The sequence below is a fragment of the Colias philodice genome, chromosome 23 (genome assembly GCF_061535455.1).
Source record: "Colias philodice isolate Cphi_HAF_F1 chromosome 23, ilColPhil1 Martin Lab GWU primary, whole genome shotgun sequence".
NCBI lineage: Eukaryota > Metazoa > Arthropoda > Insecta > Lepidoptera > Pieridae > Colias > Colias philodice.
Genome location: NC_143108.1, coordinates 1178976 through 1205512, shown reverse-complemented (window position 1 = coordinate 1205512; position 26537 = coordinate 1178976). Strand labels below are relative to the sequence as shown.

The 26537-nt window shown below is 33.6% G+C and overlaps 1 protein-coding gene across 1 annotated transcript in view; it reads right to left on the bottom strand.

The window, feature by feature from the left end:
• The window catches only part of 5PtaseI (inositol polyphosphate-5-phosphatase A), a 32107-nt gene extending 5586 nt beyond the window's left edge, over positions 1 to 26521 (bottom strand). Inside the window, exons 1-9 of the mRNA XM_089709808.1 lie at positions 26220 to 26521; positions 21954 to 22184; positions 3632 to 3799; positions 2808 to 2933; positions 2283 to 2411; positions 1707 to 1868; positions 1069 to 1193; positions 701 to 790; positions 125 to 221 (exon numbers count right to left, since the gene is read on the bottom strand). Coding sequence (XP_089565934.1) covers positions 125 to 221; positions 701 to 790; positions 1069 to 1193; positions 1707 to 1868; positions 2283 to 2411; positions 2808 to 2933; positions 3632 to 3799; positions 21954 to 22184; positions 26220 to 26300 — 1209 coding nt within the window. The 5' untranslated portion in view covers positions 26301 to 26521. The remainder of the gene's footprint in view (positions 1 to 124; positions 222 to 700; positions 791 to 1068; positions 1194 to 1706; positions 1869 to 2282; positions 2412 to 2807; positions 2934 to 3631; positions 3800 to 21953; positions 22185 to 26219) is intronic.
• Between the last annotated feature and the right edge of the window lie 16 nt (positions 26522 to 26537).

The following is a 26537-nucleotide window of genomic DNA, read 5'->3' as shown; positions in this document are numbered from 1 at the left end:
TGACTTTCTACCGTTTCTCATCCTGGTTTATAATTTTTTTATTAATATACTTACTTTTTAGCAATTCCAATAATCAACTGTAACATGCATAAACGATTTTTTGATTTGATTTAATTTAAATTACCTGATTATGCCTTGCAGGTGACGCAGATCTAGCCGGACTACTATCTGATGAAGACAATCTTCCACTGCCACTATCCGTTGAATCAGTTACCGATTTCCTGAAAAATAAATATATTTTTTGAAGTGAAAACTTCTTTAGCGGCGTTGGGTATAAAATCTTAAACTCGCGTCAGGACACGTGGCCTGATCGAAAAAGCGTAAGACGGATACCATTCCAAAATATCAAACATGCTGAACGTTAATAATCAAGTTTTCACTTCTGCCGGCACTCCCGGAGTGCAACCCGTCTTTTTTTATCTGTTTTTATTTGTTTCAAATAATGTATCATGATAACACGAATGTGAAAAGATTTTTGTGTCCCTTAGACACATGAAACTGAAAGAATAGAATAAATTCGATCGCTCTGGCGGGTCACGAGTGGCTGAGTTGGTCACGAGTGGCTGAGTTGGCCCGGAATGGCGCGAAAGGATGCGGGTTCGAGTCCCGCCTCGTGATCGATTTTTTTCTATTCTTTATAAATTTATATTAATGAAGCATTTGAATGCCATAAAACCAAAAATATCATATACTAACTAACCTGGAGTTATGGACTCTATTTTCTGAACGATCTTGCACCAATAATCTCGCAGATTGAGACAAAAGAATTCTATCACACCACGCTGGACATCTGAAATTAAAATAAATTAAATAAACATTTTGTAGTGTAAAAACAATTATACATACATTGTTGAACATTTTTAAATAAAAAAAAAAATATTTATAACAAAATGCCTTCAAATTGTTAGAAGAAGACCAAATTTGAATGGGCCCACTGTTAAGCTTTCCAATAAAAAAAACATCAAAATAGGTTCATCATTTTAGTTGTAAGTTCAGACATAACAAACAGAAAAAAAATACACTCTCTCTCATTTGACCACTATATCTTATAGTTTAATATACACTCACCTGGTCTTCATATAATGTGTGGGTAGATGAACATCTTCTTCAAATGGGTATGAAGGTGGAAATTTAACCGGAAATTCGTATAAATGCGGTCTTAGGGCTTCTAGCTCTCTGTCGTATTTCAGTAACTGTAAAAAAAATATTTTTACGTCTTATAAAAATAATAGTTTTTGAAGTGAAACTTCTTTATCGGGGTTGGAAAAAAAATTTGTGTAACATTTTTTCGTTACGCGTGAGATTTTTCCGATACGCGCCATCTTTGATTCGACGTATTTCTGTAAAGTTGCATATTATATTAAATTATTTTTTGAAAAATAAGGTCGTAAATAAGTTAGCTGTCCACCTGAGTGCAGATGAGAATTCGAAAGAACAGGTAGAGATTTTTTCCCCTTACAAGTGACGGCATAGTGCTGAATCTTATCATTTTATGCTCTTATATCGTTCTAGACAGATCACCAGCCCCCCTAGTCAAGTGGCTTTCTGTTTGGGCTGGTGGTTCAAATGACCCATAATTTTTCAACATGGGCCTGTAGTCTATGACTTTCATAATACCATTCTAGATTAAATGTCTCTATAATTTAAAAACATATAATGGACAATAAATTTATTTCATTTTGATTTATTTTTCTATCTACCCTCACCCAAGACTCCCTGAATATCTTCTGATGGTCTACATGCGCGAATTCCTTCTTGCCAATCGTGAGTATGGTTCTATCGTCGTTTTTAGATCTATATTGTAGTTTGGAAGAGTCCACGTTTGCGCCATTTTGTACGCGACTAGCTTGAAGATCTTCTGTTACTTTCTGTGGAAAAAATATTATTTTTTCAGTTGATGTTTTACGTATATATATTATGAATGTATTATTATTGCTGATTTGAATAAAATCAATAGTAATGTCAAAAAATATCCACAATTTTTTACGAATGTATAAAAATATTATATCAATCGATTTCGACGTTATTTCCATTAGTATGTAGTAAGTATTTACTATGCATTAATTCTGCAAAAGGGATATATTCAAATTTAAGGCAATTTAAAGTGAATCCCTTTAAATTCCCATAAATTTGAAAAAATTATAAAAGAAAATCCTCTCAACCACACGTGATCAAAGTCAAGGCGTCGGCCCCGGCATGGCGAAAGACGCGGGTTCGAATCCCGGCTCAAGATTGAATTTTTTTTTCTATTTTAAAAGGATGGTTATTTAAAAAAAAAATACCTTAACAACAGCCCCAGTATCGGTGCGAAAGTTAAAATCACCGAAAATGAAATACGGCGCCGCGTTAACGTCCGAGTGCAGATGACGTAACGTGTGACGTAACGCGCGACGACGACTGCGGCAATAAACCTTTGAGGGGTAAAAAAAGTTTTTTGGTTGAAAAAATGTTATTTTTTGTAAATTTTATTCAGTTTTTTGTTCTTTTAAATAGGTAATGTATCATGTAAATAGTATTTAATCATTATTTTTCAGTTTTATAGTGATGATAACGGAAAGGGAAGCTATAAACATCTCGCTACGACCAATAGAAGCGGAGAAACAACAAAAAATATTGCAAAAATGGGAAAAAAATATTTTTTACAGCAGGTGCATGGGTTCAAAGATTTATAGAACAAAAGCTGTATCCAATAGGAAATGCTTCACTATTCATAAAAAAATACTTAAGTAAAAATTTTTCTTTTTACAGAAGTTTAAGTAAATAAAATATAAATTATACTATTCGTTTTTTTTTATAAATATACTCACAGACGGAAAAGGCTCTAAAGCCAATAGATTAGATGCATCATGAAACAGATGTATGTTCACAAACTCCACAGCCGTTCCGCGGATCGACCAGCGCGTGCGCATGAAACCTTTGCGCGACCATTTGCACTGGAAAACGGATTTTTTTGAGTGAAGAATAGTGTAAAAATACTAAGTACTACGCTTAATTTATAAGAATTAAAAAGAAATCTAATGAAAGCTTTGTAATTTAAACATTTCTATATATACATAGATTACCTAAACAGTTTATTACCTGTTATTTGATAGGAACTCTTTATAAAAATACTAGCGGTCCGCCCCGGCTTCGCCCGTGGTACTTACATATTTCGCAATAAAAGGTAGACTATGTTCTTTTTCAAGGTCTAAAGATTATCTGTGCCAAATTTCATCAAAATCGGTCCAGTAGTTTATGCGTGAAATCCATACATACATACATACAAACCTTTCCTCTTTATAATCTTATATATAAAATTCTCGTGTCACAATGTTAGTCTGCATACTCCTCCGAAACGGGTGGACCGATTCTCATGAAATTTTCTGTGCATATCGGGTAAGTCTGAGAATCGGCCAACATCTATTTTTCATATGTACCACGGGCGAAGCCGGGGCGGACCGCTAGTATTAGTATAGATATATGAAGAAATAGATGAAAAAGATCTTAAGTCTTAAGATTCTACAAGATTCATAAGTCTTAAACTTAACGGTATTAATTATTATTAATTATTATTACATAAAGTTGTATTTAAAATAAACCACTTAATCAAACATAAATAAAAAAAAGCTTCACTTTTAACCCCAAAACTTACCTCAGGGAAAAAATGCTGCGGGAACTTAACCTTCTCCTTAGTAGTGACCTTTTCAATATTTCCACTGTTAACCTCTCTACCAGAGGCCTCTACATAATTCCTCTTTTCGAAGTCCCACACCTTGAGATCCGTGAGCGAGGTATGGGCGAAGTACATGTTGCCTAGTGCCTGGAAAATATATCAAAATATTTCTTTTTTCAAAGAGTAAAAAGGCGAAATTAAGCCTATAGCCTTCCTCGATAAATGGGTTATCTAATACCGAAAGAATTTTTCAAATCACACCAGTAGTTCCTGAGATTAGCGCGTTCAAACAAACAAACTCTTCAGCTTTATAGTATTAGTATAGATAAAGCTGAAGAGTTTCTTTGTTTGTTTTCTGTTTCTCTTAACTCTTTCGGTGTTAGATAGCCCATTTATCTTGTAAGATGAGAGGCTACCTATATATCATTACGCTAAGACCAACAAGAGCCGTTTTATTGTGGTTTAATTACTTGAGTAACGGTGCATTTCCATCAAATGCGAGCGAATGGTCATTCTAACCCCAGTGTCAAATTCTTTAAATGTCAACAGGCGTAGCGTTCTTTCGTTGTTCTTAGTGCGTTCGAAAAGATTCTATGCAATGTTCTATTACTGAACAACACTGAATACGAGTTGTCGTTTACACTAAAAGATAAAAGAATGCTCGTTCTAGCTCTATATTCATTTGATGTAAATGCACTGTTACATTATTAACTCGATTGACACCTGTGACGTCACAAAATTAATTCATAGTTGTCGCATAGAAAGAAGAAAGAAAGAAAGAAAGAAAAAAACGTTTATTTAATGGCACATAGCCTCACACGTACATAATTCAAAGCAATTTATACAATACTTATAATACTTACTTACTACAATACTTAAAAATACACATTGAAGTGTGTAGTCTGTGAAGCATGATGCCATTAAAAGGGGAAATCACTCGGTGAACATCTGTGACGTAAACAAAAAAACGTCACAGCACCGATTTTCAGTGAGCCCCGAGAGCAATACTTCGTCATAATATATTTTAATTAAAGAAAAGAAAATATATACAATATTAATAGTATAATGTAAATTATAGACATAATAATATACTATAATATATATACACACATACACGTATTATAATATATTACATATAAAAGAATTTAAGCATAGCACAATGATAATGAATTAAAATGTGTATACAATAATACAATTGTAAACAGAAAATGTTTACAAATGACTAAGCTATTTGTAATAACATAAACACACAGATAATTTACAAATAAGCCAATTGTTGCATTAGAGGTATACAAATTATCAAATTAACAAACACAAAATTCTTTAAATAATTTCATAACTATAGTAAATATCTCAACACTCGAGTTAATTCTTTAGACATAATATCAGAAACTGTGCCAAATTTTAGTAACATATCTTTCAAATGAAGTAATTTTTCACTTACAAGAATTCCCATACCTATCATCTATACTAATATTATAAAGCTGAAAAGTTTGTTTGTTTGTTTGAACGCGCTAATCTCGGGAACTACTGGTCCGATTTAAAAAAATTCTTTCGGTGTTAGAAAGATCATTTAGCGAGGAAGGTTATAGGCTATATATCATCACGCTACGACCAACAGGAGCGGAGCCACGGGGGTGAAACCGCGGGGAGCAGCTAGTAAAAAATAAATATGTACTTATATTTACGATAGTACGTAAATATACATTTTGTGCTTTGCATTGCATGTTACAGCATGTTCGAATTACATTGTAATACAAAAATGATATTGCAAACATTTGTAATGGTATTGTAAAACATCATTATTTATCGATTCCATTTTCAGTTTTTTCTTAAGAACAGTTTTTTCTTAGGCGGTCAGCGAAAATTCAGCTATTCGCGCCTTAGGTAAGGGGTGAGGGGATCTGCGTTTAGTATGGAATCAACGTGCTCGAAACTAAAAATCCTAAGCGCCATTCACATTTTTTCAACAAGTGAATGAAAATATTTAGTATTTTCTAAATCTAAAACAGTCACGAAATCGAGAAATACGGTTGTATAAATGAGCATTTATATGATACTAGAGGTCCGCCCCGGCTGCGCCCGTGGTACATATTATTTCGCAATAAAAGGTAGCCTATGTCCTTTCTCGGGTATCAAAATATATTCATACCAAATTTCATGCAAATTGGTTCAGTAGTTTAGGCGTGATTGAGTAACAGACAGACAGACAGAGTTACTTTCGCATTTATAATATTAGTATGGATTTTAGAGGTAACTACAAGATTTTTTTTATCGAGCATAATGTTTCCAATCTTGTTTTGGAAACAGTCATCCCATCACACATACCTTCTGTAATACATTATACATATTAGAAATTTCAGTGCGAAAAAACTTCAATATTTTCAATTATAGCTCATAGTCCATTTTTCCGTTTTCACCTACTATTAGGGAATGCAATCCCGACTCGAGATTGCAAATTCGGGATCCCGCGGGATTAGAAATATCAATCCCGCGGGATCCCGGAATTTTCGGGATCCCGTCTAATTTAAAAAAAATGTTGAGTTCAGATGACTGAAAAAGCTAATAACTGCTTGTTTGTGATTTGTAAGGTTAACTCAAATAACATATTACTCGAAAGAAAATAAAAACCTTTATTCTTTAATCTTAGCAACTAAATAATAATCAGGTTGTAAAGAAATTAACGAAGATAAATTAGGTAATCAAAACAATAAGCTTATTTCAAGGAAATTAGGAAAAAAAGTGATTTTGAAAATGTTAAATGACTCCTTAAAAAACAAAGGGTATTAATAGTTTCATCTGCTAAACGGCATCTAACGTCCGTTGCAATGTACCCCGCTGCTGAGAATGCCCTCTCCGACTCAACGCTGGTTGGCAATAGCGCGGCGATTCGCCACTGGCGAAGCAATTATACAGGGTGTAATCGTTAAGTGTGCACAGGCGATTATTCCGTAACTATTGCAGATTTAAAAAAAAATTTAAACTGATATCGAAAGCCCTTTACCTAACGAGTAAAATGACATTATTAACTTTTTATAAATAAAACGAGAAATATCCAAAAATGTCACTTGAAACGCTCCCATATATTTAGTATGAAATATGACTATTTCATACATTTAATATGAAAGGTTTTGCTTTTTTATTTGATTTTATGCTTTAATTACTTCGCTAATTTTAATGAAAGTTCATTCAGAAACTGTAAATAGACCTCGATGTGGAATACAATGGTATTCCATATCGAGGATGCCATTTCGAACATTTGCTTTGAATACAACATGTATGGGAAATCAAATGTATGGGAGCGTTTCATGTAACATTTTTGGATATTTCTCGTTTTACTTTAAAAAAGTTCTTATTGTCATTTTACTCATTAGGTGTACTTTCAAAATCAGTTTAAAGTTTTTTGTTATCTATAATAGTTATGGAATAATCGCCTGTGCATACTTCACGATTAGGTACCCCCTGTATGCAAACTGCAAAAATCGCCCCCTTGTTCCTCCACACTCAAACAAATCCATTTCTTTTTTAATGGTAGATTCTAATTTGTCTAAGCTCGTGGACGTGGATATACGTGCAAAAGGACTTTTAGAAGCCGCTTGCGCCCCGAGTGGTTGTGTGTTGCGTCGCTGACCACTGCCGCCCAATCCCGTCAATCTCGAACGGGATCTCGTCATATAATGCGTCGGGATTGATCCCGAAAAATTACACGAGATCTCGCGAGATCGGGATCCCGCGGGATCGGGATTGCATTCCCTACCTACTATGGAGTATGGGCCCTTAACTCAAACTTCTGGAATCTCATAAACGTTTGTAAAGAAACCTTAAACATACACTAATTAGGTTTACTAAAGCCGTAATGCATATTTTTTTATGTTATTTTTAATCCGTTTTTAGCCTTAATACTCAGCTTATTCAATCAGAGCATTTAAAACATCATAGTTTGTTTATTTTATCCAAAGCGGAATTTCAATCCAGTCTACAAATCAAGTCTACTTATAAATAAATAACAATTACCTATTTAACTAACTGGATGAGTACGCTAACATGCATCCCAGAGTTATCCTATCCTATCCTACTAACTAATATTATATCTAAATGCGAAAGTTTGTGAGGATGTGTGTGTTTGTTTCTCTTTCACGAAAATACTACAGAATCGATTACAATGAAATTTAGCACACATATAGAGGGTAACTTGGATTAACACATAGGATAGGTTTTATCCCGGAAATCCCACGGGAACGGGAACTATGCGGGTTTTCCTTTGAAAACGCGGGCGAACCCGAAATCTAGTTAATCTATAATTCTTATCTTTTTAATTTATTCTTATAGGAATTAAATTATTCAATTATTTGTGTTAGGAAAAATATTAATTAAGACTGACATTCCAAGCGTACAATAAAGTTGTAATTGCCATAAATGTTAACTCAATTACGATATGATTATTTTATAAGGGCTACACAAACATACGATACGTTACAAGTAATTTTTATATTTTCTTTGTTTTTTTACTTAATTCAATTTATGCTTACGACGATTAAAAATGAATATATAATGCTCGTATAAAATGACCACATATACAAACTCTACTATTATGCAACGAGAGTCCTATTAAACTTGGTTCAGCCGTTCAAAATACTACATACGAATGGCAAAACAGACTGAAAGGATCTATTGGAATAGCACAGAAGCAATGACTCAAACTAGTTCATAGGGTAATCCTATTTTTCACTAGGCTGACACAAAAGGTAAGCGTAGCGTAAAGAGCTTGATCAAAACAATATTAATGAATAACATCTATACTAATATAATATTATTAAGCTGAAGAGCTTGTATAATATGTATGATTTATCAAAACACTCATGTTAGAAGCTCAGAAGTGCCAGCCAAGATTCAAAGATACCAAAATCGTCGCCTTACTCCACGACGTGACGGTATTGCCATGACGCGATCTTGAAATTTTACTCTTCATTCCCTTCAAAAAGGACATACATTAAAAGCTTTCTTATATTACAGAGTTTTTGTTTGTTCATACTTATTTAATAACTTCACATCGAAAACCTGTTTAAAAGCGCCTTAACTAGTCTATCTGTTTATGGCACTCATATTTAATTTACACTTCACAACGTTATAAAAACGCAATTATTATCGCACGATAATTAACTTGTAGTACTAAATTAATAACGTTTTTATTCCTTGCCTTATTATTTACGTTTTATTTATGAGAGAAAATGAATTAAACTTACTTTAACACAAAAATGTTGTGTAAAACCACACAACATTTTTGAATTTGAATGAAACCACGGCAAAAGTGAAACTTAGGCACAAAATTATCGTATTTGTACGATAATTATCGTACGGTTCGACCGTCACGCGACATGCGCTACACAGACCAAAAAGTTTGAGACGATGTAATAAAAGTTTCACTTTAAAACATTTTAAACACAGTCTAACTTTAAACCAGGGATCTGTCACTTTAATAGTTGTCTATATGAAATACGACAATACCAGATTAAAGAGAACCCGCGCTTAAAGTTAAACCCTGTCTTACTACTTTAATATCACAAACCTTTTAATGCATAAAGTCTCAGCTTTATTTATAAGCCACTTTATTATTATTGACCGCCTCCTCGGTACAGTGGTTGACGCGTGAGCGTAACACCGAAGGGTCCTGGGTTCGATTCCCGGTGGAGACGAAGAAAAAAAAATGTCTTGGTCTGGTAGGACACAGAAGGCTGATCACCTACTTGTCCGTAAAGAAAATCGATCAGTGAAACAGGTGTATAATGCATGCAGATGCATGCCCCTTACCCCACTAGGGGACATGGGACTTCACTTTCACTTTTTTATTATTTTAAATAATTTTTGTTAACCAAAAATGTATGTTTAACTCCGTAAATATAATGCATGATTTAACAATTCCTCCTCACAACATTAACGTATAAAATCCATTAATAACTCAAAATCATTACAATAAGGAAAAGCAATTCTCAAAATACCCGCATTCTCTGACGTCACAGTACTCATAAGGCTTCACGGATATATTCCTACGTAGGTGTGACGTCATAAGATTTATGTTCGCAAGGTGTTAATTGCATTGTTAACCGACTGCGAAAAGGAGGGTACCGTTTTCTTTTCTAACGGGTTTAAAAAAATAATGGGGCAGACGTGAATAGCATGGAAATGTGTTCAGTCTTTCCTGGGAAATAGTGTGATAGATAGATAGTAATTTGTACAAACATATAATATGTACCTACATACAAATTAACATAGATAATAATTTAATTAAACTGATAAGTAATAGATCAATTGACATAGATTACCAGGGGTGGATAGGTAATGTTTTATGCTATAACTAGCGGTCCGCCCCGGCTTCGCCCGTGGTACATGTTTACGTTTTCTCTACATAAGAACCACCCTCTTATTTCAAGGAATATAATAAAAAAAGAATTATCGAAATCGGTTCAGCCGTTCTGGAGTTATGCGCTTACCAACACATTTTGCGATTCATTTTTATATATAAAGATTTAGGTTACCTACTTTCATTATAGAAATTTCTCTAGAGCTAAGTATGAGATAGGTATCAATTAGCATTCTTATCTGTCACATTATTTTTTTTTTTTGGGTGTCCGTTCGATTGCTCTGGCGCGATCACGGGTAGCAGAGAGGTAAAGGCATGCGGGCTCGAATCCCGCCTCGTGATCGAATATTTTCCTTTTTTTTAATCTATACTTATAATGCTTAATTCCATTTAGAAAACAAGAACCTCAAAACACAAGCACACAATTACAATATACCTAGTCTGGTCATAAGTTCTGTCACATATGTTTTATTGAATAAACAAAAAGTTACTTTTATATATTTATTGTTTTATATGTGGCAATAAAGCTTAGGCGCGGGACATATACAAGCGGCGCGGCGCGCATCGGGCGCACCGCGGGCGCGCTGTTGGCGTCCGAAAATGATATTTATATAGAGTGGTTAAATGCATTTTCTTCATGCATAATTTAGTAAAATTATGTTTTTTGTGCTAAAAGAGTTTAACATTAATTTGAAAGTAACGATTTTGTTTTGATAATTCCTTGTAAGTAAATAGCGAGGATAACCCCACGATTGCAAATATATCTTTGTTGGAAATGTTGGAATTTACTTGGAAAATTTTATAGTACTTTTAAAGTAATTTTAAAGTAGTACTGGTGTAATGATGGAAGAAAAGAAGGTTAAAATAACACAAAATTTATATTGTACTAGCGGTCCGCCCCGGCTTCGCCCGTGGTACATATTTCGCAATAAAAGGTAGCCTATGTTCTTTCTCAGGGTCTAAAGATTATCTGTGCCAAATGTCATCAAAATCGGTCCAGTAGTTTATGCGTGAAAACCATACATACATACAAACCTTTCCTCTTTATAATATTAGTATAGATAAAATATGGTTTTCAAACACAGGTTTACATTTAAACCATATAAATCTTATCATTAAAATCTCAGTTCAAAAGTATTTACAGTACTGATCATTCCACAATATTATTACAATTACAAATAAATAAAAAACACAATCAAAATCAGGATTATCTTTATTTCTGACATTGTAAATACATGGGAACTTTCATTATGCTCTTCTTCATTTTCACTTTCCCTACTGCCATCACCTGTGTAAATCATTTCATCGATTAATTCAATTCACCTTTAAAAATAAAACGAAGAAGGGTATGTAATAGCAGCTCTATATAATTCCACACAGAGAGAACACATTTTTGACTGACAGGCTACCGTCTCCTACCACCCGATTTGTTTTTGATTGTGTATGACCGTGAATTGACCTCTATTTGGATGCGATGGGGGAAGCGCGCCTGCGGTACGCCTGCGGTACGCCCGCGGCGCAACCGTGGCGTGCCGCCTCGTCGCCTTTCCAAAATTCTTTCATACAAAATGTATAAGAAGGACGTGGTGCAAAACAGATTCAAGAGGTGCGCTTATGGCACGCCCGCGCCCGCGCCGCTTGTGTTTGACCCGCGCCTTACATATCCCTTAATAATTTCGTATAAAAATTATTCAAAATGGCATCCATGTTTTGCGATACAAGCTTTCAACCTCCGCGGCCAGTCGTCAATCGCAGCACGCACCGTGTCCATGTTTATTTCAGCAGCTACTTTAATAATGGATGCTTTGAGTGACTCCAAATTTGGGTGGGACTTAGCGCAGGTTCTCTCCTCTAAATATTACCAGATTTTATAATCTAGAGGATTCAGGTCCGGGCTAGAAGATGACCAATCTTCATGACGAATGATGTCAATCTGATGGGCGGCCAGCCAATTTTGGATACTCTTGGCTTTGTGGGCAGGTGCTGAGTCCTGCTGGAATACCCAGTGCTGATTTTTTAACATGGTCTGAGAAGGAGGTTTTACGAGGTTTGTCAGGACCGTATTTTGGTAAACACTGGAACTTATTTTCACACCCTTTTCACAGAAAAACACCTCTGTTAGGCTAAAATAAGACACTTCCAGGAAAACCATTACTGATAAGGGGTGATGGCCGCGATGGACTCGAAATACACGTTGACACGCTTCTTCACTACTGTGGGTATACACTTTAATATTCTGTTTGTTACAGCACTCCTCCACTGTAAAAATTTTTTCATCTGAAAACAGGATTTCACGATACATTTTTCTCGCGTATCGTTTAAGTAAAGCGCGACATTAATCCTGTCTTAATTTCTTCAGGCGTGTGTTAAGAAGATGCGATGTTTTTCTACAATAAGCCCATAGTCCTAGGTCCTCGTTCAACACCCTTTTAACTGTGGTACTGCTAAGGCCCATCTGCAGTGCTAACTGTTTTCGATTTCGGACCGGACTTTTTCTTATTCGCACCTTTACTGCATTTATCACTGCTGTCGTCCAAATCGTACGACAAAGACCACTTCTATTCCTATCTTCTACTCTTAAATGTTACTTAAATCGTTTTATAGTGCATTAAAAAATCTCTGTGTTATTTGTAAATTTTAAAGCACACTGAAAATTTCTCTTGGCGCGTAACCGCTACGATGCAGAGCGAGAACAGCGACTCTGTCTTCTTTTTGCGTCCACTACATTGTAACAAATACGTTATTCTAATAAAGTGTGTCGTTTTTTAACGCGTAAAATAATCAAAAATCGAACGTGAAAAAGAAATTTGCGATAAACATTAAAAATTTGAAAATCTAACATAATGACAGAACTTATGACCAGACTAGTTATACCGTTTTGTGACGTCACACTCATATATATGTATGTAGTACATATTATATCTATACATATAATAAAATCGTAGGAAAGTCAAAACTGTACATTGAATATTTTTTTAAAAGAATACATAATCCATGATCTATAATCGATATAGAAGCCAAAAACATAGTTTTTAGAATTTTTGTCTGTTTGTCTGTTTGTCTGTTTGTCTGTTTGTCTGTTTGTCTGTATGTTTGTCCAGGCTAATCTCGAAAAGTACTGCATAGATTGACTTCAAATTTTGCATGAATATTACTAACAGGTCGGGTGAGGCTTTTTTAAACATATTATCATGCTATCACCTCCGGGGGAGGAGCTGTGAACCTTTTTTTTTCTTACGTATTCCGTGTATTACGACAGCGTACAATCTAAAGACTCATGTTTAAATGTTGGTTTCGGGTAAGCCATGCTATTATCTAGCTTTACACAATAAAAACTATGTCATTTACGTAATTTGGGCAGAGAATCAGTTTAATGAATTTATTAGTATACAAATTTGAAACAGCGCCATCTATGAGATTTCGTAAAAATCAAATCAATTTACATGTTAACACTACTGAACACAATGTTAAAAATTAATAATTTAAATATAATTATGTTATTTATTTATTTAACTCTTTAACCCATATCTTCCCTTCCCTATAAGGTGCGCTTATAATTCGTGTGAATATACTACATTTTTAAAAGTGAGGGTAGATGTTTATTATTTTAAGTCAAACTAGACACCATTACAGTTAATCTTATATTGATTGTGTTCATTGGTTACATTTTTAAAAATCTTCGTGTTTTAAAAATTCGATAACGAGGCGGGACTCGAACCAGCATTCTTTAGTGGTCGAATTTTTTCTATTCTTTATAAATTTATTGTTTATGAATTTATATTTATAAACAATAATACAAAAAGGTTAGTTCGTTGATAATTATTATTCCTTCATCATTTACATGTTGTAAGTAAAAATATACTTTGACTGTTAATACTTTTGTTCAGTATTTACCTGTATGATTATTGCTTGGTAATTAATATATTTTCATGTCGTATACCTAATTAAAAACATAAGTTTGATGTGAAACTAGCTGGATTTATTTTTACACACTCACAATCTTATATTTTGTGTTAATGTTAAAATAGTATTAATAGTGTAAATCATAATATTTTTTCACAATTAAAAATATTTCCTTTTTTTGATGGTGTTGGCATCGAATTAAACCGCGCTGTCGTTTCGTTCACAAAAAGTGAAGTTATGAGGACCGAATATGTAGCCGCCTCAACTTACGGAAACGAGAGTAACCTGCGTTGTCTGTTAGTTATTGTATAGTCGAATTTAACGTTACATGGAAATTGGCATCTAATTATATGAATAAATAACTATCACGAGGTGATTAGGGATCGACACTGACGCCAAAAATTTTTGTCCGTCTGTCTGTCTGTATAACCGTTATAGAAACAAAAACTACTCGACGGATTTAAACGAAACTTGGTACAATTATTAGTATGAAAGAAATGTTCTCCATATTATATAAAAAATATCTCCCGACATCATAATTAATGTCTATCTTTTATGGTTGAGCTTAGGAGTTCAAAGCTTTCTGATTATATTTGTCTACTAGCTGTGCCCGCGACTTCGTCCGCGTGGAATAGTGACTATGGGACCTATGACCATGGGCTCAGGGTGGGGCAACAATAATTGTTTTTATTTTCATGCTTCCACTCCCACGACCACTCCCAGGCCCACGCCAACGCCCACGCCCACTCCCCTTCACAATTGGTACCTACCAGATCAAAGCCAGGGTAAGCGCCCCACCCAGCCCCACCGTGGCTACGCCCATGCTGAATTACTACTTAACATACAATTATTGAGTAAATACGTACTACCATAAATAATTAAAAGAATTGTTATTAAAATTTCTTACTAAACTGAGCTAAAAAACTTACGTACCAACTTATTAAAGAAAATCAAGAAATGAAATGCCTAACCTATACCAAATAGTTACTACATAATATTGTAATTAAAAATTATGATTAGTATATAATATCGAAAATCAAAAAAGAAATGCCTAACTAATTCTACGTAAAATTTCTTTTAAATTATATCATATTATTTTTTAGGAACCAGGGGGGGAGAGGAGCAAATTCTATTTCCTTCCTTTCTTAAATGGATGTTTTTAATAATGTATGGTGTAGCCACTGATCAGCTTAATCGATACTCAATTTTTATCAAATCCAGCAACAAATCCTAATTAGATGTTTCCTGTCTCACGCACGTAACTAAAGGCTGAAGAGAGAGAGAGGGAGCACGTAACTTAACCGTTTAGACGAAGAAAAGTGTATAGAAAAAGGAATAAATAATTTCATAAACTTCCCAACGATCTTTAAAAATAAATTATTATATCATTTTTTTCATTCCCACTTTTACCCCTATGTAGGTATAATAAGTGGATGAACCGATTTCGATACAATTTATCTAAGAACCAGCGTCGGAAAATATGCTGCCTAACAAAAAAAAGCCGCATCTAATTCGGTTTACCTGTTAGCCAGCTACGGTGCCATAGACAGACACACACACACACACAGAAATACATAGCAGTCAAACACATAACACGCCGTCTTTTTGCGTCGGGGGTTAAAAATATAATACGACATAATTTAAAGGACATTTTGTGTGGAAAATTTACCTATTAGAAGTAACCATAATGTTAATTTGACCCCGCCCCCCCTACTACCTCAGCTTACCCCCAAACCCTTGGGGAATTTTGATATGATCATCTGGACATGTAAAGGAATAACTGTAGCGTATAACAGATAAATTACGTTTTATCGTACACTGTACAGTGTACAATAGAATGCCTTAGCAAATGTTCGCCGTGATTACTTATAAATTGTTAATTCGGTTTACCTGTTAGCCAGCTACGGTGCCATAGACAGACACACACACACACACAGAAATACATAGCAGTCAAACACATAACACGCCGTCTTTTTGCGTCGGGGGTTAAAAATATAATACGACATAATTTAAAGGACATTTTGTGTGGAAAATTTACCTATTAGAAGTAACCATAATGTTAATTTGACCCCGCCCCCCTACTACCTCAGCTTACCCCCAAACCCTTGGGGAATTTTGATATGATCATCTGGACATGTAAAGGAATAACTGTAGCGTATAACAGATAAATTACGTTTTATCGTACACTGTACAGTGTACAATAGAATGCCTTAGCAAATGTTCGCCGTGATTACTTATAAATTGTCATAACTTTTTTATTTATGAACCGATTGACATGAAATAAACACTAACTGTTAAATGAAGATTACCACAATACATTAGTGAAAACCGCATCTAAATCGGATAAGTCGTTTCTGAGATTAGCGTGCACAAACATACAGACAAACAGACAAAAAAATTTTTAACTACAGTTTTGGGTTCAAGATCGATTTAATAATAACACCTGCTAATTTTTTTCTACATATTTTCATTGTACAGACATCGCTTTTCCACAATTTTATTATATGTATTGATGATGATGATGATTGATGATTATAACACTCTCAGTCCGTTTTAACTTAATTTTTATTTACTCGCATCAGTGCCACCTAAAAAATCTTTATATCGAAATTCGAGCAAAGCTAAGAAAATGAGAAATAAGAGTTCTCAAGGATCGTTAGAGGTAAGAGGCTTACTATTGACCGAAAACAACATATTGTGTTATGCCGAGAACCTGAAACCGCTTCACAACGAGAATTGCGGCTCACAGCTGACCGCGAACGGCATGTACTATCCTGTGAGACCGAAACCTTTACTGAGAGGGTATAACGTCTCACAGCTGATCGCAAATGGCATATTTTATCTCGATAATCTGAAACTTTTACTCAATATGAAGACCGATTGACAAATGATAGGGTGCACCATAATATTATTCGATCTCTTGAAGATGAACATGAGCATAAGCAATGACTAGAGTAGGGACGCGAATATTACCATTATTTGAGACAAGATTATTTGAGACAAGTACGATTAATAAGTTTGTTTAATGAAAGATTAAGAATTGAAACTATTTGGTCTCTTGAAACGGACGAATAGCGAGAGGCCCGTCTTACTGTAGACAGATTTCGACAGTCTTAATGACTTAAGAGGTAAACATAGAAGATCAATCTACGAATTCGGTGGTGTGGTCCGACAAATATAAAAGTGGGTTTGCTTATAACCTCACAATTGATTACAGATCATCTTCTGTATAGGCGATATTAACGTAGTATGTTCTTTTTGTAATGCTTTAAAGAGGAGTAAGGAGTCGGCTTTCGTTTGAAGATACACCAGAACCTTTGAAATCACTACTTTTAGAGGAACATGTGCAATCTAAACAGTTCTTAGACAATATTCGCTCTTATAGTAGTGCGTTTTAAATGATCCTTTGGTGCTCAACAATTATCAGAGGATCCTTTCATGCTTACTTTTAAGATACAAGGTCAAGTTTATCATTTGATAGGATCCCTTTTGCCTGAAGGCCAACCTAAGTTTCTTCAAATATATTTTTACCCGACTACGGCAAAGCAAAAGGAGGGTTATGATTTTGACAGGCTATGTATGTATGTATGTATGTATGTATGTATGTATGTATGTATGTATGTATGTATGTTCATCTGTTCCCTCGTAACTTCTAAACTACTTATCAGAATTCGACAAATGACATATCATTAGAAGCGTCTTAATTGTCTGCTGGTTATAGGCTATATGGGGTTTCACAAAATCTAATGTGGCGCCCTCTAGCGGACAAAACATACAGAGTAAAAAAATAAAGTTAAGATAAATATGCCGTGTTTGGTATCATTTGAAAGCTTTTTACTTGCACATTTTGAATATATATATATTACTAGCATTTGCTTGTGACTTTACCTGTATTCATGGGCTGATTGCATATAATTCACATCTTTTCGTTCATAGCTTCTTTATTAGTTCATCAATTTAACTTTTGTTTTATACTTTTTCAGCGTCGTTTTTTGTCGTAGTTGGGTTTTAGTTGTTTTACTTTTTATCTTGTGTATTCGACTACAACGAATAGTCGAATACAAGAAATCAATATTTCTCGAATTTAAAATATTACAATTTTTCCTACAGTAGGGCGACGAATGGTATTTTCGCATAGTAACGGAGGGGAACTCGCGGGGGGTCAAGTGACGCGGGCCACGTACCACAAACATGCTTAGTTTGTTGTACCGAGCGCGAAAGAAAGTCATCGTGTTTTTAGTAAAATTACTATGTAAACTAACGTAATTTAATACTTAGGTACATATTATATAATGATGCGCTCAAACTGTTAATCTACATTTAATTTAGATTTTTATTTGAATTACTAAGTAATGTAGAATTTAAATCAAATTCATGTTTTCCTCAGATTTTCGATGTCCTCCGATTTTAAGATTTTCTAATCAGAGTATTCAATTTTAATGTAGTTTATTTTTATAAGAGACAATTAGGAACATTCAAAAATAAAGTGTCACGTATTTTTTTTAAACGACGAATGACGAAAAACGACGTAATCGCGGACGAAGTCGCGGGCAACAGCTAGTACACCTATAAAGGGAATCTGACGTCACATGAAGCATGCTAATTGCATTGAGGTCACTGCCTCATTCCAGCTCAAATACGGTAAAAAGGAAAAAGTTATTGATAATCGTATGTGAACAGTAAAATTATATAGGTTTTAAATCTTTTAATTAATAGGATTAAATTTCATGCATGTTTGTATTAGTTAAACTCGAAAAATACGTGACCGATTTTGAAAATTATATTCATAAATGCACTACACATAAATTATATCATAAATGCAATGCACAATAACAAAATTATTCCTGAGTAGCAGATAATATATTTATTGCAGTTTTTAATTTTTATGTCCTCTCATACGTATTTTATAGTATTGCTTCTACGTATCGATAAAATACACGTATTTTTATGTGGAGTCGATAAAAGATGATTTTCCCGCGTAAAATACAATATTTTTATGCCTATTGGCTGTAATATTACCGATTATAGCTTGAGCTTTTGCACGCCTCATAAGCGAAGCGTTGAGGTGGGTACTACTGTCACTTCGCGCAAAACATCTGATTTTTCAAACTTAAAATGTCTTTATGTATCATACATTGCACTTGTAAGATAATACATACACACACATATTAAGAAAAAACACTATTTTTAACGTTCATGATATTTTTGATGTCATTTTTGTTATTTAAACTAGTTAAAAAACAGTTTAAAAAAGTTCTGTCTTGGACGTCCGTGTGTCTGTATGTGCGGATCCTTTTTCTTGTTAACACGATAGCGACCAAAATACTTTACTAATCGAGTCTTTTTTTTTCTCTTACGCTTGAGTATGCTCAGGAATAGAACCCTTTCATTTTTCAGGGTCTGATTCGATGTGGTTTAATTGTTATTAAATAAACAAAAATAATAATTAATAAATATTTATTAAAAAAAAATTATGAGGCGTGCACTTTTGGATTTTCCAAATTATTTATAAATAGCTTTTCTTTCGAACCAGTGTAGTACGGTCAACTAAACAAACTCTTCAGCTTTAGTTATTACTAACCGATCGACTCCGCCCACTTTACCCGAGATAAAAATAAAATATACACTTAAGGCCTATTCAAACGGGAGTTATCCGCTACCGCCGCCGTTATTTAGCTTTCTGGTGAAATACTTTCGATCTCAAATCGGTTCAAAAGTTTCGGAAGAAACAACCATCAAATTTTCGTATTCATATTAGTAGACTATAGACTATAGTATCTAGACTAAGTATGAATGAATGAATGAATGAATACTCTTTATTGTACATACACAGAAATACAGTTTGTTACATGGTTGAGATAACTTATGACTAAATTAAAGTAAAATTATTAAGTATTGCCTAAGGATCCCTAAAACGTATTGCATTGTACATTGTTACAGATGCATGCACCATGCCATAACTTACTACATATATATACGTATTGGAATTCTGCTATTTTGACGTCATTAGTACTATATTAGCATTTAAATGTGTGTAAATATCTTTTTAACGAGAGCATTGCAATATGATATAGCTTATGGATGCTTACGGATTTAATAAACCTATTAAGTATATGATAAAGCCAAGTTTATATGTTTGATTGTATTTGTAAAGCTTTTTACAGTGATTATAAACATAATTAAATACTGTGCTCAAAATACCTAGGTATAATACATTTACACCTTGCTACCCTTGTTGAATAGAAATATTCAAATGTATTTTGAAATGGCGGGACGCATTTGTTGTCATCTCAAGATCCAATCTCACAGTGTCACAGGAAGAATAAAACATAGGTAGGTATATTATGTATAAACACTATTTCCTAATACGCTCGTAAATACTCTAAATTTTGTAAAATACTCGTTTTGTTGTGAATAATTGTTTTTCGAAGTGAACTTCTTTAGTCGCGTTGATATTAAAATTTCAAGATCGCGTCATGCAATACCGTTACGTCATGGAGTGAGGCGACGATTTTGGTATCTTTGAATCTTGCCAAAGAAGTTTCACTTCTGACAAGTGTGCTCGGCACACACGCTCTTTTTTATTATGGAATTATTATATTCGGTACGAAACAAATTGTTCACGAACACCCATAAAAATCCTACATAATATTTTATTACCAAATTGACAAGCATATAATATCGTGAAAAGACAAAGCATCGTTCTAATTTATTCTTATTTGCTTTTACTGACAAATAGTAGTTAAGTTCCAAAAAATGGTTTACATAGTAAAAAAATTCGGCATGCTTACTTGACATGAATTTTTAAGTTACATACACGTTACTGAAGTCAACTATTTATTATGTTTTAGTAAGGCTTAGTCATTCCAACTCAAACATTTATTTATTAACTTTGAGTATTAGTATTTAAAATATACCCCCGGTACCCACAGGTACGGAAAGAATTTTCTACAGAGAATAGCCGGCAGGAAAATCTGTAGTTGCTCTTTTAAATCGTATCATTTTAATAATAATTTACCTTTTCATTTGAGGTAAGTACTAAGCCTACTAACTACATCAATTTTAAATGCGAAAGTGTGTTTGAGTTTTTGTTTGTCATGATTTTGTGTCTGAAGATATTAGACTAGAGAGTGAGATAGGCTACTTTTATTCGCGCTGAAATACATATATGTATCATTGCTATGGAACTTCCTTTGAATACGCGGACGAAGCCGCGGGCCGTAAGCTAGTACATATCGCAATATTTTATTCATTTTGTTAATAATTACCATAAATTCTCCAATGACTCATACACAACACTTATCAATAGAAATAGGAAGCGATTATGAATTAGTGAAATACCGACATTCCTTGCATAAATGAAATCGTGGCAAAGGCTTGCGAAGTGATGTCATCGTTAATTGGCTGTGAAATTGTTTCTTACTTTGATGTTATACTAGATCTATTTATTATTACAGTGACAATATATTACAAATTAATACAATATAACCAACTAGCTATGCTCCGCGGTTACACCCGCATTGCTCAGCTCCTTTTGGTCTTAGTGTGATGATATATAGCCTATAGACTTCCTCGGTAAATGGGCTATCTAACACCGAAAGAATTATTCAAATCGGGCCAGTAGTTCCTGAGATTAGCGGGTTTAAAGAAACAAAGAAACTCTTCAGCTTTATAATATTAGTACATATAGATATGTTCTGTTTAGCTTATCCGTCAGTTAAACTGACAAATAAAGTAAGAAAATAAAGGTCAAAACTGTCAATTATATAGGCTTTTATGGACATCTTCAGTGAGTGGTAAAACGCGCCTATTCTTAATTATTTATAAGCTATCGAATTTGACCCCTTTTAGTACCTCAAAGAGCTTTTTATATCCATTACCCAGTCTTAAAATAACCTTCCGCCTATTACATACTGATATTCTGTTTTAGAATACGTTTATAAATCATGTGTATTTCATTTCAATAAGAAATACATGATCAACAACATAAGACCAAAAAATGCGACAAAATGAATACAGATATACCAAAAAAATCCTTACCGTAAACTTCTCAGGCGAGCTGAAGTCTTCATCCAGATAGATCCGTATCTTATCGAACAGCCTGAGTTCTGGACAATCACAGAGCCTCTGAACAAAATCTTTGACATATTGCATTGATTTCTCGTATGCTTTGCCGCCAACCTCTTGTAAGTGCAGGGCTATGAATTTGGGGTCCATTCTTGATACAGCTTGCAGAAACTCTGACGTCCATATTGGTAGCATGACGGATGGCTGAAAGGAAACGTAGTTTAACAAACAATCGTACTTATATTAGACCTAGCTGGATTTCGCGTGGTATCTACCTACCTACGTAAATCTATCTGTGTAACAAATTATACACGAATCCGGTCAGCCAATTCTGTGTAAGAGTAACGTGAAGAGTAACAAACATCGAACATTCTTACAAACTTTTGCGTTTATAATATCAACAGGATTATAGATGCGAAAGTGTTTGATTGTTTATCTAACTCACGTAGTATCTGAGCAATTTTTTACTATGGTATTACATATTGTTAAAAATTAACAATTCAGGGAAATTCAATTATATCCAATATTCAAATACATGAGTGGCCCTTATTTTAAATACCGTAGGTACTATAGGTGGTACATGAGTTCATGAGGCCCTGAAGTATATAAAGTTCTAAATATAAACAGCGCCGTACCATCTAATCGAGGTGAACGATATTTTATTAGATTTTTCATCGCCTTTAGAAGTCGTAAATATCTTTTTGCGTACATAATATAGCTTTTAATAATATGACATGTAGATTATTTTTAGTTCACTACGCAACTTCTTTAATAAATGAAGCTCTGTATTATTATTTCTATAATATTTACAGACCATAAACATAATTTTGTCAGGATGGATATGGGTGTATGGATGTTTGTAACTCATTCACGCAAAAACTCCGTACCTAGTTATCTTATATTTTTGTTATTTGGTACAGAGATTATTTAATAGTGTTATAATCAGCTTAGCAGCTATGCTACTTTTTGCCCAGTACCGTACAGTTTTTTCTGAAATAATTTTACTACTATTTTTTTTAAATATGTTTTTCGTAACAGATAAGGTAAGTACTATAACTACGAGGCAATACGAAGTTTCAGGGATTACCTACACGAAGCAATTAAAACATTTCATATTTCTCTTAATATTTCTACATAGAATATAGATGACTTTCATGATTTTTCACCTCAATACATAAAGATGTTAACATTAGAGAAACAAATAACAAATCATCAACTACGTCAATCGGTGTGACATGCGGCCTTGCTGTAATTACTGAAATACTTATATTATAAATAGTCTCAATGTGAAAGGATTCTAATGTTTGGCTCATACTATTTTCTTACAAATATATTGTTAGCTGTCGCACGTAATTCCGTCTTTCTTATGAATTGCTGTCGCACGCAACTCCATCTGCTTTTAAAAGAAATATTTTTGCAACATTGCTGCTCCACTCCTATTGATCGTAAATGATTAATATATTTATTATATAGCCATTCTAGACGATAAGATGAAAGCTATCACGTTTCAGGATATAAGAAATATCAGTCATTTACAGGAAAGTTTAACACAACGCAAGTTTTATTTATACATACCTACCTTAGATTACAAACCTACTACCTTAATTAAAGCCTACTATATAAAAATGAAACCCGTTTCGCGTTGTCACGGTATCACGTGTGAACGGCTGAAGCGATTTCGATAATTCTTTTTTTTTAATGTTTGTGGAAGTCCAAGGATGGTTCTTATGTAGAGGAAATGTAAATATGTACCACGGGCGAAGCCGGGGCGAAGCAAGCGTGATATAAAAATAACCTTTTGGCGCAGTGATTATATTCCACGTCAATTACTCTCGTGGGTAGGGTTCTAATTTCCAATAATAATGGAAAATATTGCACAATGAAATATTTTTTATTCTAGCTTCGTATTCATTTATGTATAAAAAATGTTTAAAAGTATGCTTGCCTTTTATCTAGTTACAAAAAATATTTAAATTTATTTATATATTTATTCAAAAAAGCACTTGCAAATTAGCCTAATTGTTGGCAAGGTTTATTCGGTCTAATAAGTACCTAAAAAGCTTAAGTATATATTTTTTTTTCTGATAAACATCTTCAAAGGATCAGCAGGAAACCACCAATTACATAAAATAAAAAATTCTAGTTAAATAATAATAACAAACAAAATATTATATTCAGTAAACAATTTTTTGCCATAATATGACATTGAAATGGTTTATCAAGATTAAAATTACGTACTTATTATAATACAATATAGTTGTAAATTGAATTTTTTCCTGTATATAGTACATTTCATATAATTTTTTATCATGTTTTATTAGTAACTAGCATTCCGCCCGCGGCTTCGCCCGCTTTATCTAAAACCTAATAAATTATATACTAAAGGACAGAGAAAGCGACTTTGTTTTGTAGTGATTCATGCAGCTTTATCCTTCTTGGGGTTCTGTATGTAAGGTTAGAAACTCTTTTTTATTTTTTATTAAGTATATTAAATATTTATTATTATAATAAAGCCTCTGCTGGCCGTCTGTCTGTCATCTAGCTGCTGTTTTCTTTGATGAAAAACAGAATTATAGCAATGTTTAATGGGGGCTCCGATTCAACAAATACATAAATTTTGGTGGTTTGTCAATGTGATTATTAATAATTAAATGAAGTAAATACAGACAAATAAGATTCTTCATTTACTTCATTTAATACTAACTAAGACATTTCCTAGTCTCTATCAGAAATTGAACCCAATACTGAGCTTTTCATTCTGAGCTATAACCACTGAACCAAAGGAGATATATACATTATTTGCTATATTTGTTGTAGAACAATTACCAAATGCAATATAACCTCAGTACAAAACATAATATAGGAAATGCGCTATTTGCCATATAAGTTTTGGAACAATTACCAAATGCAATATAATCTTGCTTAGAAATATAATATTTTAATAAAATAATCACACCATCCTGTTCATGATAAAAATTCCATGTGAGTTATTATCATTAACATATTATTATTACATAACGTTTCATGTCGGTAATGTACAATATGTAAGTATTGTTTTAGATAATATTATAATGCACATGAGAAAATTTTACAATTTCTATTTTAACTTGAATGTTATCCATAAGATCTTATGATAATATGTTGTGGATAATGAATGAATCTCTCATATGTTGAAAGTTTGAACCCCTATGGGCGGCCGTAAACAGACTGCTTCAAGCAGTTGAGGCCGACTGCTTGAAGCCGCAACCGCGCGGTGTATAGTCATTCATTCACTGCCCTACACATGACTGCTCAAGCAGTTGCAACCGCTTTAAGCCAACTGAGCAGTTGGTGGTGACAACTCTAGCAGTCAACGACTGACTGCTCGAGCAGCCCGTGTATGTCACTCAGCCATTAACTGCTCGAGCTGCCCGTGTATGGCCACTCTATGTGTGTTATTAATTTCCTATTCTATGCATATTCAAATCAAATCAAGGTAAATTATAGTAATTTGAATTAATTTCTGTACCTTGAATAATATTAATAGATTCTCTTACAAATAGATATTAGTAAAAATTATTCAAACTGGCGAGTGGCCACCTTTTTATCAGTCATTAACACATAAGCATTACAATGAAGTAATAACATTAATGGCAATGATAAAAGTAAAAAGGTGTAGATTTTATGCACTCCGGGAGTTGCAGTTGTAAAATTCAAATTGGAAAGACAAAGCTGATATCTAATTATTTTTAAGGAATTTTAAGTATAATATAATAAAGCATAATAGCGCTTCTAAATTTATTAATTTTTGTCTTAAAATATTGTCGATTTTATTCCTCTATAGATTTAAAATTAGCTTATGGTACAAAAATCATTCAGTATTTTGTTTATGAAGCAGATGTTGAAGTGAATGTTTAAATAATAACTTTGAATATACAAACTTATTTCCTCAGTTGTACAATTTATAAAATACATGTAGATATTTTCTGCAGTTGTACTGAATTAATATTTGCCTTGACATAGATAATAATGAATACTACACCATAGAGATGACATCAGAATATTTCCATAATTTATAAAAATCCCACCATTTTCAAAAATTCAAAATAAGAACATTTTTTATCCACTAGGTGAAAGTCATAAAGCCTATCGAACCACTCGTTTAAAATTAGAACATTATCACATGCGCAACAAACTAAATTATGTAGGTAGATAGATTTTACATGAGTTTGAAAAATGTATTTTTATACAACTACTCACATCTTCGAAGATAGATCCGACGTTTGCAGTCACTAATAGAAGAGGCACTTTATCTGAACCCATTTTTTTAAACTTCAACATACCGAAAATCAATCAAAACAATTTAGCCCAACGAGGTTGAATACAGGCGCTATGTGGCAGCCACGCCGCGATTGTTACACAGGTACATTATAACTACAGACACCGCATATAATATTACAGTAGTTACTTTTATTTTGCTAACACAATTTAAAATAATTAAGCACGATAAAGCAATATCGCCCTCCTCGCCCTTTCAAGTTTTTTGACATTTGTAAATGTTAAATAAATGAATGAAGC